The sequence below is a fragment of the Callionymus lyra genome, chromosome 14 (genome assembly GCF_982586985.1).
Source record: "Callionymus lyra chromosome 14, fCalLyr1.hap1.1, whole genome shotgun sequence".
Taxonomy (NCBI): domain Eukaryota; kingdom Metazoa; phylum Chordata; class Actinopteri; order Syngnathiformes; family Callionymidae; genus Callionymus; species Callionymus lyra.
In genome coordinates this window covers 18017452-18032403 of record NC_141831.1, presented here as the reverse complement: position 1 = coordinate 18032403, position 14952 = coordinate 18017452, and the positions used below count along the sequence as shown (strand labels likewise).

Genomic DNA, 14952 nt, shown 5'->3' with positions numbered 1-14952 from the left:
TACTTTACACACATTTTTATTTAATCGCTTAAGAGTTCATCCAACAGCCAGTGTCAATGAAAACTACGACCCACAAACACAACAAATATAAACATTGATTGAAGAGTTCCACCAGGAAGTCTCTCAGCGAATAAAAAGCCTTAAATAATACAAAATACAAACACAACAAAACGTCAGGGGAGATGAAGACAACCTGAACAAGGGAGCGCAGGATAGAGAGGAAAAAGCTTGGATGTTGAGTAAATCATACAATGTTTGTTTTTTTCTTTCATTCAATTTCGCTTTTTTTTTTTTTTACAAAATGCAAAAGGATCAAGTCAGGGGTCGGTCTCATCAAGAGATAATCTTATTGTGATGCGGTTGTGCATGATAGTTTTATTCCAGTAAAACATTTTCATGATCAAACAGCAAAAAAAATGTAGAAAAAAAAATTGTCCTTTGACCTTGAAGTGGCCCAAATAAGGGAGTGTAGTGAGTGACAAAGTCTTTTTATTAGACGTACTGCTCCTTTGGGAAGGTGTACGCTCCGAGACCGGGAGGCGGGGAGGACAGTCCGGACACCGAGGGGTATTTAAAGATGGCTGTGGTGTGCCTCGGAGAAGAGTAGGTGTTTTTGGACATGATGCAGCTGCTGCTGGCGGCGGCGGTGGGCTGTGGGGAGAGGTACGGCTGCTGGGGAAGAAATGACAGCGGGGGGTTGATGGGAGGGGAGTAGGGCTCGGGGTAATCCTCCTTGTTACAGGCTAGTCTGTAGCTCACATAGTCTGCTGTGTTAGGGAGTTCCTCATAAAACCGGCCTGAATGCTGCAGAGAGACGGCAGACGTGTCAGAACTGTGGAGTCAGACGTTAAGAGACCAAAAAAAAAACTCTTTAGAGGGTGAGAAGCAGGAAGCAAGACACTTACATCAAAAAAAAAAAAGAAGTTTATTTTGATTTAAATCCTAAACTGAAAGTTTATCAATGAAATGCAAAACTGAATCAACTGTTCACTATTGCACATCTACGTGCCTGAATTGTGTCATCTAGTGTTGAAAACGGGCATTTCACAAGAAATAAGGATTGATGCAGGACTGCAGTTAAAAAAAATCCTGGTAAGAAAACGAAATTTCCACCATATTTATTTTTTCTAGTTTAAGTTTAAGTTTTCTAGTTTAAACTTTTTTTCAATTCTGGTCTTGTAATTTGAAACTTAATGTTACCAGGTGTAGAAAATAATTGTATAACTACAATAATGTGTCCCTCTCTACCCAGTGTGGACAGTCAAATTCCATTGACCCAAATAATGAAGATGAATGAATGATGAAGAAAATTACGTCTAATAGATAAAAAACTACGGCAACAAATCGCCCGTACACCATTTTTTTTAAAGTAGTGTGGAAAGATTTCTTAAAAATAATACCACATTTCCCACCTGGCAACATTGATAACGTTTTTTAAAAATAATAATGTTTTGAAATATTGTTATTATTGGCCTGTTCCTGTTTGAAGGAAGCAAAATAAAATTGTTAATACATTTATTTTTCAGTTTGTATGTAATGACGATGTTGCCCTTCGATCTCGACAGTAAAAGTGTTTCGATATTTTTAAGACTATACAAACATCAGTTTAATCAGTTCACACTGACCTTATGAGGGTCGATAAATGCAGTCAAAGTGCCCCTATTTTTCTACATCAGTCATTATTTCAGTAAAAAAGATTATTTAAAAAAAAATCTGGTACAAAGACCAATAATCCACAGGTTACCTTTATAACTGTGGTTCTAAGAATGCATGCAACGACCTCTACGGACTGACGCTATGGGTAATGACGAGGCAGAGCCTCGGGGTAAACCATAGCGTCACCCAGTAGATGGCGGAAGCAACCAATGAAGTAGAATCCTACATTTCCCAGCTGGCAACACTGACAGACAGATGAGAAAAATAGATTCTGAACTGACCTGAATGTCGTCTGCAGGTCTTTTTCTTATTGGCTGAGCCAGTTTTTTCGGAGAGTCGTTCCTATTCACGACAAAAGATGGATGAATTACAATGAACCAAAAATGATGAAACCAGCATACAAACGTACGAGGAGTCATCTTTTCTGCTTCTTATCTTCAGCACCAGAACTGTGATTGTGATGCCCATGAGCACTCCAGCAGCCAGCAGCAAGGCGACTACACTGATGACGTCTCCTGTCGCAATCTGTGGTAGTGGTTTATCTGTAGAAATGATTTAGGAAATATAAGTTATGTTCAGATGTTGTAAGTCATTAGCCCTGAAAGACACTCTTAAATATAAAGGTCATTATTATCTAATATAACGTGACTTACCTAAAACACTGACTTCCACAAATGCGGATCTGGTCCCTATGCTGTTGGTGGCGTCGCACACATAAGTACCTTGTAACTCATAAGTGACCGGCCCTTTGAACAGAAGGACGTTGTCTCTTATCTCTGCACTGTTTGGTATCGAACCATTTATGCTTGAAAAACAAGGACAACCTTTTAGATATTTGTCATTTCTTTACGGATTCAACTTTCAAGTGAGAAACTCACAATCTCCACTGATACAGAGACACCGCTGGGTTGGCGTCAGCTTGGCAGCTCAGCTGGACATTTTCTCGGTTCAGATACCAGTTTCCATCATATCCATCCACCAAAACATCCGGTTCGTCTGCAGAACATACAAATATTGACACTTTCAAAGCCAAAAATCTTATTATATTAAAAGTAGTTTTGCTGTTTGACTCTCGTTATTGTCTCTAGACTTTTTCTGAGGATGGTTTGTGAGTTTTATTCCGAATTTTCACTGTAAGTGTTTTTGACAAGCACACATCTAAGTGTCTGTTGACCATCATGTGTGTTTTGTGTTCAACTGTTTTCTGTTGCGTTGACAACCAGGTGCGTATGGTGTTTGTAGAATATAGTATTTTCTACTCTGTGTATTGACCGCTCTGTGCATTTTTTTGCTCAAGTGTTTTGTGTCCTATTGTCATATACCTTGAGTGTGTATTGACCACAATGTGAGTTTTGCATTTAAGGTTCATTTAAAATTAAAAACTACAAAAAAGAGTATTAGTATACTAGTATTTAAAGCATTTTATTGCAACAAATTTGAATGCCTTTATACGGAATATTATCATTTTAATATTTATCCCATTGAATTATTTAATCTAAACCTGATTTCTTAATTGGGATTTGATAAAGTGTGAAACCATAGTAAGCAGGAACCCGAAGAGGCCCTTCAAAACCTATTCATGATACCATATAATCCACCACAAACAAAAGTTTCGTCCTTTCCTGTCCCATATGTGGACTTACACTGAATATCAAGGGTGACTCTGTCGGTGAAGATCTCCTCGTTGTAGGAGGTGATGCAGGTGAGGGTCTCCTTGTGGGTCTCTCTGCTGGGCACCAGAATGTAGTCGCTCTGAACCGTGAATGTTCCGTCTGGGTTTCTGAGTTCCCTGGTTATAGCTTCCCCAGGGACCCTCGTCTCCCACCTGGTGAGGGGAAGAGCACCGTTTAATGACCAACCATGAGAGACAACGTTAAAGGTACAGACCTGATGGCACCAGCTGGCTTCCCGTTCGCGGACGTGCAGGTCGCCACTGGGGTCTTCAGGTTGGAGGCGCGGGCCACCAGGGTGGGTGAGGAGAGGCTCATCTGGGTCGTCGGCCGAACTGATGCAAAAAAAAAAAGGAAAAACAATGATTACTACTACTTTACAAGAATAATACACTTCTTCACGTACATTTACAGACAATATTCTACGTGTTTCTCACCGAAGACTGTGAGGTTGACCGTGTTCTCTCGGTTTCCTGCTGGGAAAGTGGTGTATTCACAAATGTAGGTGGCTTCATCAGCCAGACGCAGCGAGGAGAAGATGATGGTGGTGTCTTCCAGGTTGGGAGTCCGACGTCTTACGGCGCCATTCTTGAACGTGACGCGGTCCCTGTAGGGGGGCGCCACTGACACACCCAGGGAAGGGTTGGCGATGGCCACGTTCTGTTTGGTTCCGTTGACCAACTTCTGCCATGTGACCTAGAGAATGGTGAACAAAAAATGTGAATCTAGCCCACCCAAGCCATTTTAGGCAACAGGAACGCTATGTTTTCAATGCGAAGAGCGTTAACGACATAACTTGGTTTCAAAATGCACTTAAAATTTACTTTAAAGTGCAAAAATACTTAGGGGAACCTAATGTGCGGATTGAAGTATCTCTTAAATTGTTCTAGGACCTCTATTATACTCATCAGTATGTTTTTTTTGCAAAAAAAACTCTCATTTAATAAAGATATTTACATTAGAAAATACGATTAAGCCCTGCCCACTAAAATGCGCTGTTTTGGCTGAGAACAAGTCTCGTCCAAGCAACCACGCCCACTCTGCTCTGATGGTCACAAAAACACGAGTTGCATTCAAGGACTCACGTAAATTTCCAACTGACCCCTAAAACTCCTGTTTTGAACATTAAAAACGAATAATAGAAATAAGGTTTGCTGCTTAATGTACACATTACAAAAACACCTAAAGGCAGAATTAACTCTCACCATGTTTACATAAATATTTATTTTGTTTCACAATTAACATGTAGGTACTTAACTGATTTAGGGCTTCTAGGGGAGGACACCTTCACCAGAGTGATGTCAGACTGTTTAATTTAAGCCTTAATCTCGTTTGGCAAGATATCAGACGGGAGAGAATTTTATTTAGTAATAACTTCAAAACGGAGCAACGTCATGATGAAAGACCGACTGCATTTTGAAGAGGACGACTTCAACATCTAGAACATGTGAATAAGTCAGGAGAGTTGGGGTTTCACATAAGTTGCCCTTTAAGCAACAAGAACGTTTCAAAATGCACTTAAATTGTAATTCAAAGTGCAAAAATACTTAACTACTTAACTTTGATGCATGGACGCTTTGACAATGTAGATGCTATTTGCTAAAACTAACCCTATAAATGTCAACAGTTAATCTGGAAAAATTACAAATATATTGACGCAGATAGAAATGAAACAGACTCGAATCTCATTCAGATCTTATAGAGTCAAGACAAAGCATCAAAATATGTTTTGAACGACTTGTCTTTAAATGTTTTTTATGACCTCATTATTGGCTGTACATGTACATTTAGCCATTATTGTTGAGTAGTTTTAATATTTGACAACAAATGTGTAGCAAATTTCTCAGGTAGGTAACACTTCTTGAAGGTCCATAAGTAAAACAAATGTTATTGGGAGAATGTTGCATGTCTTTCTCACTCTCTGTCACCTGGATTAACTTCTGGCTTCCCTGAACTTTCAACCGGACTTCATCCGTTAAAACTCTCCTCACCTGATGATGCCAGAGTGTCACGTGTTGCAGGAACAAAATAACTTTATAAATAAAAACTTCTTTTTTTTACATTATTTATTTTATTTGTCCAACAGAACAAATACTAAACTCTTACATTAAACCCTCATTCAAGTTCTTATTTGTTGAGTTCTTACATATAATCTATTCTAAAAGATTATATTTGGGAGATTTGTTTTTGTTAAGAAATTTGAAAACAAAAACACGTTCCATATTACTTGTCTGATTATATCTTACTGCCGTATTTTGAAGTTTAAAAAAAAAAGTATATATTGAAAGCATGTTTCCACGTTTTAATTGGTAGTTGCTGTAGACGTCTTCTGATTCCCTACAAGATGGTGCAGGTATTGTCTATAAATACGAGAGGTAAATCAATAGATTTTTTTAAAGGGATGTAAGTAGTATTTGGAAGAAAAACTTCAACCATTGTTTTATTCCATCTTGAAGCATCCACAGTTTTTCAGATGCCAAACAAGTATTTGAGATCTGTCCAGCACATGAGTGCGTATTTGCACCTGTGAGATCTTGACAGGCGGAGAGCTGTTGATGAACCGGCAACGAAGATCCACTTTGGAGCCAACAAAGCCAAACTTTCCTGTGTCCATTTGTACAGTCTGACCGCAAACTCCTGCAAAAGAAAGAGATCAGCAACGATGTTTGACAGATTCATAAATGGAATCACACCCAGCAATGCGTGTACAGGAACAATGAACTTTTCTCGGTAAGCTAGTGATGACCAAGCTACTCTACTAACCCTCGCCTGTAACGGTCGTAATGGCAGTTTCCTGGGACCCTAAATAAAGGTGGTACAAATGCTGTAGTACTCAAGGAAAAACAAAACATAAATATACGCACATACTATCATCACCTACCAACTTTTTCAAGCCAATAAGTATATATATATATATAAGTATAAATAGTATGTTGTGAACGTAGCCTACTCTACACAAGCACAAGCTATGACTGAGTATCACCATAGAATCAGCAAAAGTAGCAAAATCATATCATAAGTTTTTTTCTTCATCATCATCACATCCTCTGAAACAGTGGTCGAAATTCTGGTGTAAAGTCAGATTCCTCTTCGTTCATGGTTTGATTCTGCCCTTCATCAGTGGTTCATCACAGCCAGACAGAGTCTTTGCTTTGGTGACCACAAGATCTCATCAATGCTTTTTGCAGATGATGTGTTGCTGTTAGCTTTGTTTCCATGGTCCTTAGTTGGGAAGTAGTGAAATGCGTTAATCCCGGTTAGAGAAGAGACCCTTAAAGAGATAAGGGAGTACATCTTAAAAGTCTAGTTTACTAGTGATTGAAAGATGGAGCGTGAGATCTACTGCTAACCTCACTCATGAGGCCTTTTACTTTTTATCATGATAATGACATTTTTCTTTTTATTAAGACGGTTCATGGTCTGGAAACCATGTTCATACATTTTTTCTATGAATCTGAACATTAACTGTTCATCATTGTTTCAACACTTTTGGCCAAACTGTTGTGGACCAAATAAATTAGCTTGACGGATTTGATTTCGTCCTCCAGCCTTGACCGATTTCTCTGCAGATGGTGCTGGTGTCAGAAAAAGCCTCAAGATGTTTCATCATATATACATGCATTCAAGAAAAAGAGATATCGTTTCACTCTTCACATGTGTCGGAGATAAAAAAAACAAGCTTCCTCTCTCAAGTCCATGACCTCAAAGCCCAAACATTATATCCCAATCTGTGACCAACGAACTGAAAATCCTTTAATAATGTATTACTTGTCCTCCTTTTTCCCTTCAAAGCAGAGCGTTCAAAGGATTTATTTACACACACGACAAGTAACCAACGCAGAAACTGGCAGCGAGCGGCGGTTCTAAGCCGTCACACAGACACAGACCGTGTTGAGATTATGAGCGACGTGAGCTTGCGAGTGCTGATGCATTTGAGCAGGGCGTGTCAGGTGAGGTGGGGTCAAAGGTTATGGGATTAGGAGGAGGTAAAAATAAGCAAGATTTGTTTGGTGCTCCCACTAACTTACTGAGCCCATCTAACAAATCCAACCGCGAGAGCCTTCCCGCCCGTGAGCTCAGGTACATCGCTCACGTGCGGCCACTTGTGCTTGACGGCAGAGACACATGCCGGTCGATGAAAGAATCCCGAACGGTCTTAAATGTTTGTAAACTTGTGCACATTCGTCAATCTGTCCCGCCCCACTGCATGATGGGCACGCGGCAGTGATTGATGAACATTTCACATTGACATGATTTCCATTCAAAATCGCTCTCGTAGATCAATCTAAAGCTGGTTAAACGTGACATGGTTTACATTTTCTGATCCTTCAATAACTGATGTGATGTCTGGCAGGCTCGGCTCATTAGTCGTCACTCGGGTTCAGTTTATATTCGTATTAATGGAAGAGTATTGACTCGTTTGTTTGCTCTCGGCTCGATGACGCAGATTGAAACTGAGGTTGACCCTCAATCCGACTGGAGAGTTCGTTGCCCTGATTTCAGTCACAAGGTGTTTCCAGTATGAGTAGAAATGACCAGAGATAGTTGTTAATCTTCAGTGAAGTTAGTACTAGAATTCAGCGTGAGTACAGTAAACCTAAATATCAATTTATATCACATATTTATAGGTCTTGAACCATGGTATTGAATTGTTATTTTAAACTGAATGTTACATTCTAACCAAAGTCTATGTTTATTTTTTGAGGAAAAATCATTAAAATTGGACACTGATTAAATCCATCATATCCTGTTTGTTTGTTTTTATTTTAGGAAATACAAATTATGTGGTTAAAAATTGTGGTTAAAAGGTTGAGTAGTTCAGAGTTAAAAAAGATGAAATATTAATGATGATTGAACATAATAGAATGAAACAGAAAGCATTGTGATAATAATAATTGATGGAAAAATAAATTAACAATAAGTACATTTATTTATATTAAATGTATAGACAATACTTTTGAATAGTAATTTGAAATATATAACAGTCATAAAATTGATCTCTCATGGGACAGACATAAACATTGACTGCATCTCTCAATTTTATTTTATTTTATGAAATGTTACGTTTGAAAAAGTAAATCAAACTATTAATGTATGAGAATTTTACCAGACTATTCTGACCTGGTGGGAAAAGATCACAGCAACAATACTGTAAAAAGAGAGATTGTACTGTAGAGGTGTGAAAAAATATTCACTGAGACAACAAACAATAAAAAGTCTCAGCCAGCTCTTTTCCTGAGCTCATTAAGTAGCGCTTCTCTTTCACACACAAACACAAACTTCCACTTGTCCCTCATCCCTCTCCCACCTTCCTCTCCCCTCATTCACATTCTACTATTGTTAAGCCTTTTGGGAAATGACCTCACCACCTCACACGACAATCATCTATAAACAGCAGCAACCATGGGAACACAACAACAACAATGGTCATATTGTTTCAAACTTTCAACATGAATGAGCAGCAGGACGTGAAGTTGACATTCACTTTGTTCATGGTTTTGCATCGTTCACTTTTTTTAAATGTGACCAAGTCATAATAGCAGGTGCAACTGAGCCAACAGAGATGTTTCCCACTTCACACTACATTAAAATCCTAATTAAATAATGTTCAAATGACGGACATTTGTAATATAGAATGAAGCAAATAAGGGAAACTCAAAAAATGTAAAAAGTAACAGGATTTTAATATTGTGATCAGAACATAAAATACAATTCTATCCTCCGAGTTCATCTACAGACAACATAGACAAAACTAAAAAGGCAGGATTGAAGCATCGCTTGGATTATTCTTCTTCCGGCTGTGCTTCAGACTAAATATTATTTTAACCTTGTGGATTATCTATGTCTGCACCTCCTGGAATTCAACAATCTCTACAGGAAATGTGCATAGACCAAGCACATTTTTGTCCATTCAGTGTCTTTCAACCTTGATTCAATCGTGAAATTCAGGTCAGTAAAAGGTCATATTATTAATCATGTTAGTCTCATCACTATCACTTATCCTTTCCCTGTCTGAGCTACCCTGGGCAAGAGGCAGGAAAAACATTGAAAGATTGCAGTGCATTTTTGTTGTTCGTCTTCTCTCAGAAAGCTGCAATAGTATGTGAATACAAGTGTAAAGTATAATGTAATAAGCACCTTAATATTTCAGGAACATGTGATTTTCTCTTTGTTAATGTCTATGTGTGTGTTGTGCAAGCAAGCACCTTACTTATGGTGCCACCAAAACAGTGAACTCCCATGATGCCTGTCTACACAGTTATGTCAATCATGGTCAACAGTCGTAATTGGTGGGCTGGGCGGCAAAGCGTTATGGAAGCTGATCAGGTTACGGTTAATAAGAAGGTTGTTGAGAGGAACTCACATGCAATGTTGACTTTTAAAGTTGAAAGAAATGTTGATAATTTAAATTTAATTAAATAGAATAGTTTCTAGTAGACAATAAAATGTAGGTTTCGAACTTTGGATGTTTGCGAGTCACATGATCTCATGATGAGGATTGTGGAAAACTATGCTTCTTAGAAAAAGGTTTTTTGTCAAACCACAAAGACACCCACAAAGTGTCCTTTTCGTACGTAACTTTTTGGGGGGTAAACATTCAATAGATCACATTGAAAATGTGTTTTGTTCACAAAATGAATGTTGACAGAGGAAGAAGTATGTCACTCAACAACAGCTGGACCTGCATGGGTGACACCAGGCCATCTGGTCACTGGGACATTAAACCAATGAGCACTCAACTTCCTGAATGAATCATTTTAATAAAACACTCAGACCCACAACAGATTTTATCCTTGGACTTGGGAAATAGTACTTATCATGATAAAGAAGCATTATTTTTGCTAACTCCAAATTAATTCAAGATGAACAGCTTAAACTATTAAAATAAAATCACAAGAACCTTAAAAGATGGATTAAAACATGTAGATGTGTTGCTATTATTATTTATAGTTTCATAAATATGTTTCGTTATTTTGCACTAGATTTAGTTTTATTTAAAATTAACAATATTGAGGTACAAACTGAGCAATATCACATAATTGTAGTTTCTTTAGCTTTGTTAACAACCGTCCGACGGATCCATATTCTTCACTTCTAGGCAAGAGACTATCAAACCGACCTCGTGCAGCAGATGAGAAAATGAAATACACAGTAAAGGGGAGAGGTCAGATTAACCGGTTAATCTTTCGGCCATCAAATCTGTGATTGATCGAGGATTACAACTGCGAGTTTGAGTCTTTGTGATTCGCTATGTGGAGTAACCTGTGGCAGGATCGTCGCACAACATCCGCATGAACACCATGAACTTGGATTATTTCGATCTGGAAGTCGTATGGAAATTTGACTCCTTGTGTATTATCCACCCATCACTGTAATTACTCAATGAAAGGCAGGTCGCACGCTGACTTATCCCACGGAAATCAATAATAATCTCATTGTTTGGGATCAGTAGTCGTGTGCGAACAAGTGTGTTTGCATGTGTGTAATCTCTGGCACTAGTGATGGTGGTAGAGTACGCTTGGCTCGTGTTCACTGGTCAGATCACCGGATTAAGATGACTGTTGCTGCTGCATCTGTTTTCGACTCTTTTTTTGGGACGACAGAGAAGAAAAGCAACTTCAAATAAAACTCAAATGGACAACTTTGATTAAAATGATGCTATTCAGTGTGGATTAGAAATCAGTCACCAGTTTTTCAAGTCGATGCGGGCCATTTTTGGATGCATTAATAAACTGGACCATAGCTAACACCCTGGCGTCCCGGTACTTTTTGGCAGACACCCTCGTCGACGGGCCGAAGACAGATGCATCATCAGTCAGTTGCTGGGATTTGGCAGCGATCATGTTGTTACACTCTCTCTGCCCCATGTGCATCTCTAATCCACAGTTGTGTCCTTCAGCATGACAATCCAACACACATGGCTCCCAACACACAATCAAATCCGCACACGGATGCGTCCGCAGCAAATTACTACTCAACTGGCGTAGTAGATGAGTTTTATCACCGTCTGAGTGAAACAAACAATCACAGCAGATGTCGAGTGCAATCCTTGCGCTGGCACAACTGCTCTTGTCATTACGTAATGTATGTAGAAGATGCCCATCTTTACTGTAACAACCTTGTACTTGTTACGCAGTCAGCCCTTTGTCTGTAACTTGAGCAAAGTGCTATTAATTTATTTTTGCAAAAGAATACCACATGTTTTAGGGTACTAGTGATGCTAATGGTTAAAAGCTAACCTCTATCTATTTTATCATCAGCAAACGCCAGAACGACTGCAATACTGTCTTTTTACTCCAAGAACTATAAAGCATTTTAATAAACGTCAACATTGTGAATATGTGGAAGTAAAAAACACAAACCACAATTTATTCTGGTATTATATCTAAATTAAATTAGAAAAAAAAAAACATTTTCTAATGGACCATTGTAGCCTAAAAGGATAGAGAGAACTAAGTAACTGAGGAAGCAACATTAGGAGATTTCTTGCTTCACATTCGTTCTTTTTCCAAGATATTCCCTGCTAGAATGTACACTTATGTTTGATAGTTAATATATCTAAAGTTTGTTATATCCTTCACTCATATTGTTTGGGAACTTTAAACGTCGACCCCCTCATAACAGGACATTCTATTTTTGCCTTTCAGCACCAGAATACTTTTTTTTAACTTATATTTGACGTACTGGAAACACTTTTATCTGGACCATCTTCTATTGATAGAAGAACTTTAAAACGATTTCAGTGAAAACACAATGGCAGGCATGTATTAAACCAAAAAGCTTGGGACTCAACATGATGTGTTCAAATATCAACAGTTAGCTAAGAAGGTGGATTCACTCTTTAGTGAGGGGTTTGAGGTCTCTGCTAAAGCACCCACAACTTGCCAAGTATAACAATAAAATATTAATAAATAAAGCTAAAAGAACGTCAGCATGGAATTTAATAAACTACCAATAGAGAAAACCCAATGACTTTAATGACCTTTTCGAAAACATCTGTAATGCAAATTATACTAGTAGTGTGTATAATAATTAAACAAACCCAGCAGCAAAACAGTGTTTGGTCCTTGGGTTTTATTTTTTTTAAGGGAAGATTAAAAAGATGTCCATTCAGGGTAGCCTTCTGACAAGATAACAGTCTGACAAAAGCGAGATATAACAAGGATTATGAAACATGCATCATCCACAGGCTGGAGGCAAAACATTCCATTATGGTTCAGAGCAAGTACAATGTGGAGTAAAGAGTAGAACCACAAACCCAGAGGCCATGTTTTAAACCCTCACTGATGTCCTGATGTTGGGTTCACTTTTTAAAAGGATTTCAGGCATCAGCATCAGTCAGTTTCCAGAAATATTTTAAGATAAATATCTACAGTACTTCTCCAAACTAATATAGTTTTCCTGTATTATACACTAGCATTACATTTATATTTAAATTAAATTACATATAACATTTATATTTAAATGTAAGGTGTTTTGTGTATGCACTCATACAGGAGCAATCGAGAAACCAGCAAAGCCACAATTAAATAAAGAATAATCAACATTTACTACACGATTAATTAAAGCATAACAAATCTAAATAATAATGCATTTTGCTCTGGCATATATTTTTGGAAAAAATAGTCAAATACAACAACAATTAATAACATAATAGTTACAATAGAATTATCGTTGCCTATACAGCAGCAAATGAATACACAATCGAAAATATCCAACCACTTTATCTAAGATATAAGTAAACACTTGATTTTATTTCTAAGAGATTTTAACCATTAAGCATTTAAACATCACACATGTTTAAAGAAATAGAAATACAAAATAATTACTCTACATAATATATGAGTATATGAATAAAAAAACCTCAGTCTACTTATTCTATAAATGCTGTGAATAAATATTATAACTAAATAATGGAGTGGGATTAAGAATATAAATCAAATATCACAATTAAATAATTTATCTGTAGACATTTAAACAGTGTTTCCAGTTTAGTTAAACTCTATATAACATGTTACTGGTGACTTAATAGTCAAGTACAAGTTGTTTAAACACAGTTTTCCTACCTGAAACAACACATGTAGTTATCAGGAGTATCCAAAATCCAGTGTTTTCCATTCCCACGGCACAGTTGCCAGCTTCCAGAGTGTCCACTCTCTCAGTCTGTCTCTCTCTGCTCCCGGACTGGAGCGACCAGCAGCGGGTTCGGGACCAGCAGCGCGGGGTCCCAGGTCCAGTTACTGTCTCCCCAACCTGTGAGAGAAATCCTCGCTCCGGTCCAACATGTGTCACTTTTTCTTTCTGCCACTCTCTTCCACACAAGCAGCACTGCGCGTCCGGGGGAGGCTCGCTGGGGATAAAGCAGATTAGGGCGTGGACAGATTATTACTCAGATAGTCTAACCCCAGTCTCGACCGATAGCTATCTGTCTTTATAAAGATAGAGCTCAACAGCATAAAAAAAAACAATTGAACGAATAAAAGTATATTTTTAGATAAACGGTAAAAAAAATTAAGTAATTCAGTATTTTTAAATTTAAATACGTGAAAAACAAATACATTTTGAAACATGAAAAATAAAACAAGTAAGCTTGTTGGATAAAAACGTTATTTGTTTTACTTGTTTTGTTTTTGCATTTTCCGTTTAGTTTGTTTTTCTTGGTCTCTGAACAGTTTATGATATTGTTGATATTTTTTTATGAATGTGTTCAATGTTTTCACCAGAATGTTCAGGATCATTACTAATGTCTCACAAAAACTTCTAGATATTATTAATTGGTGCTTTCCTCGTTCAATTCGACAACTCTATTGTTATTATTAATAAAAGTGTAAGTAAAATAGATAGTAATTTATAAAGGTGGATAATATTAACCATTATTGTTCTTCGCTTTTTTAATTGAACAGTATTTATTGTGTATAAATGTGGTAATATTCAGTTGATAAATATCCTTTGCCCGATGAGGTCATCTAGTGGTATAGAGTGCAAACTACAACTCCTCTCGTTGGCCGTTGAGAGGCGCTATTGTGCAGAAGTGACTCAGGATGACACAGCGAGAAATTCTTCTACAAATCAGCAAAATCAACTCATTTTAAGTGATAAGTCATTTCTAACTACATTTTAGTTTTTCGCATGTTTGAGTAGAATGCAGATGATCAGTCGAATTTAAAGTAAAATTACACTTTGTTCTGCTCTTGTTGATGTAAAGTGTTTTAAAAGATAAACCTGTCTATTGCTTTTATCATTCTTCTTGTTTTGTTTTTTTAAATACTTATCATCTCAATTTGTATTGGCAACCTCAAACAAGTTTTAAACTACAGATCATAAATATGCTTTGCAATGATATAAGAGTCATCTTTATGATTCTTTGCTTTGTAATGGTCCCCTTCTTTTGATGTTAATAAAATTTGAAATAGAAAAAACAACACACATTCTAACATTATTTAGTATTTTATTTAGATATTATTTGGTTCTTTATTGTTTTCCCTGTATGATTGGTTGGCTTGTTATCCTAGTGACTGATTAATCTTGAACATTTCTCTAACAGGACCCTGTCCCAGTAGGAACCATAAACGTGCTCTGGACTGCAGAGGATGAGGACAAATCAGCATCCTCCTGTTCCCCGTAA

General features: G+C 37.4%; 1 protein-coding gene across 1 annotated transcript; it reads right to left on the bottom strand.

Moving 5' to 3' along the window:
* On the bottom strand, positions 1-13752 carry nectin1a (nectin cell adhesion molecule 1a). The gene is made up of 10 exons (XM_087807901.1): positions 13394-13752; positions 5851-5963; positions 3764-4022; positions 3544-3661; positions 3300-3481; positions 2535-2652; positions 2310-2461; positions 2066-2198; positions 1902-1998; positions 1-804 (listed from the first exon to the last, which is right to left on the bottom strand). Exons 1-10 carry the CDS (start codon positions 13443-13445, stop codon positions 493-495), a joined length of 1536 nt encoding a protein of 511 aa, XP_087664027.1. The 5' UTR covers positions 13446-13752; the 3' UTR covers positions 1-492.
* Positions 13753-14952: the final 1200 nt, after the last annotated feature.

Coding starts and splice junctions, on each gene's coding strand:
- nectin1a (XM_087807901.1), bottom strand. CDS start 13,445: ATGGAAAACACTGGATTTTGGATACTCCTGATAACTACATGTGTTGTT. Junction 5,964..13,393: donor AACTACATGTGTTGTTTCAG/GTAGGAAAACTG, acceptor TTTCTTTTGCAG/GAGTTTGCGGTCAGACTGTA. Junction 1,999..2,065: donor AGCAGAAAAGATGACTCCTC/GTACGTTTGTAT, acceptor TGTCGTGAATAG/GAACGACTCTCCGAAAAAAC.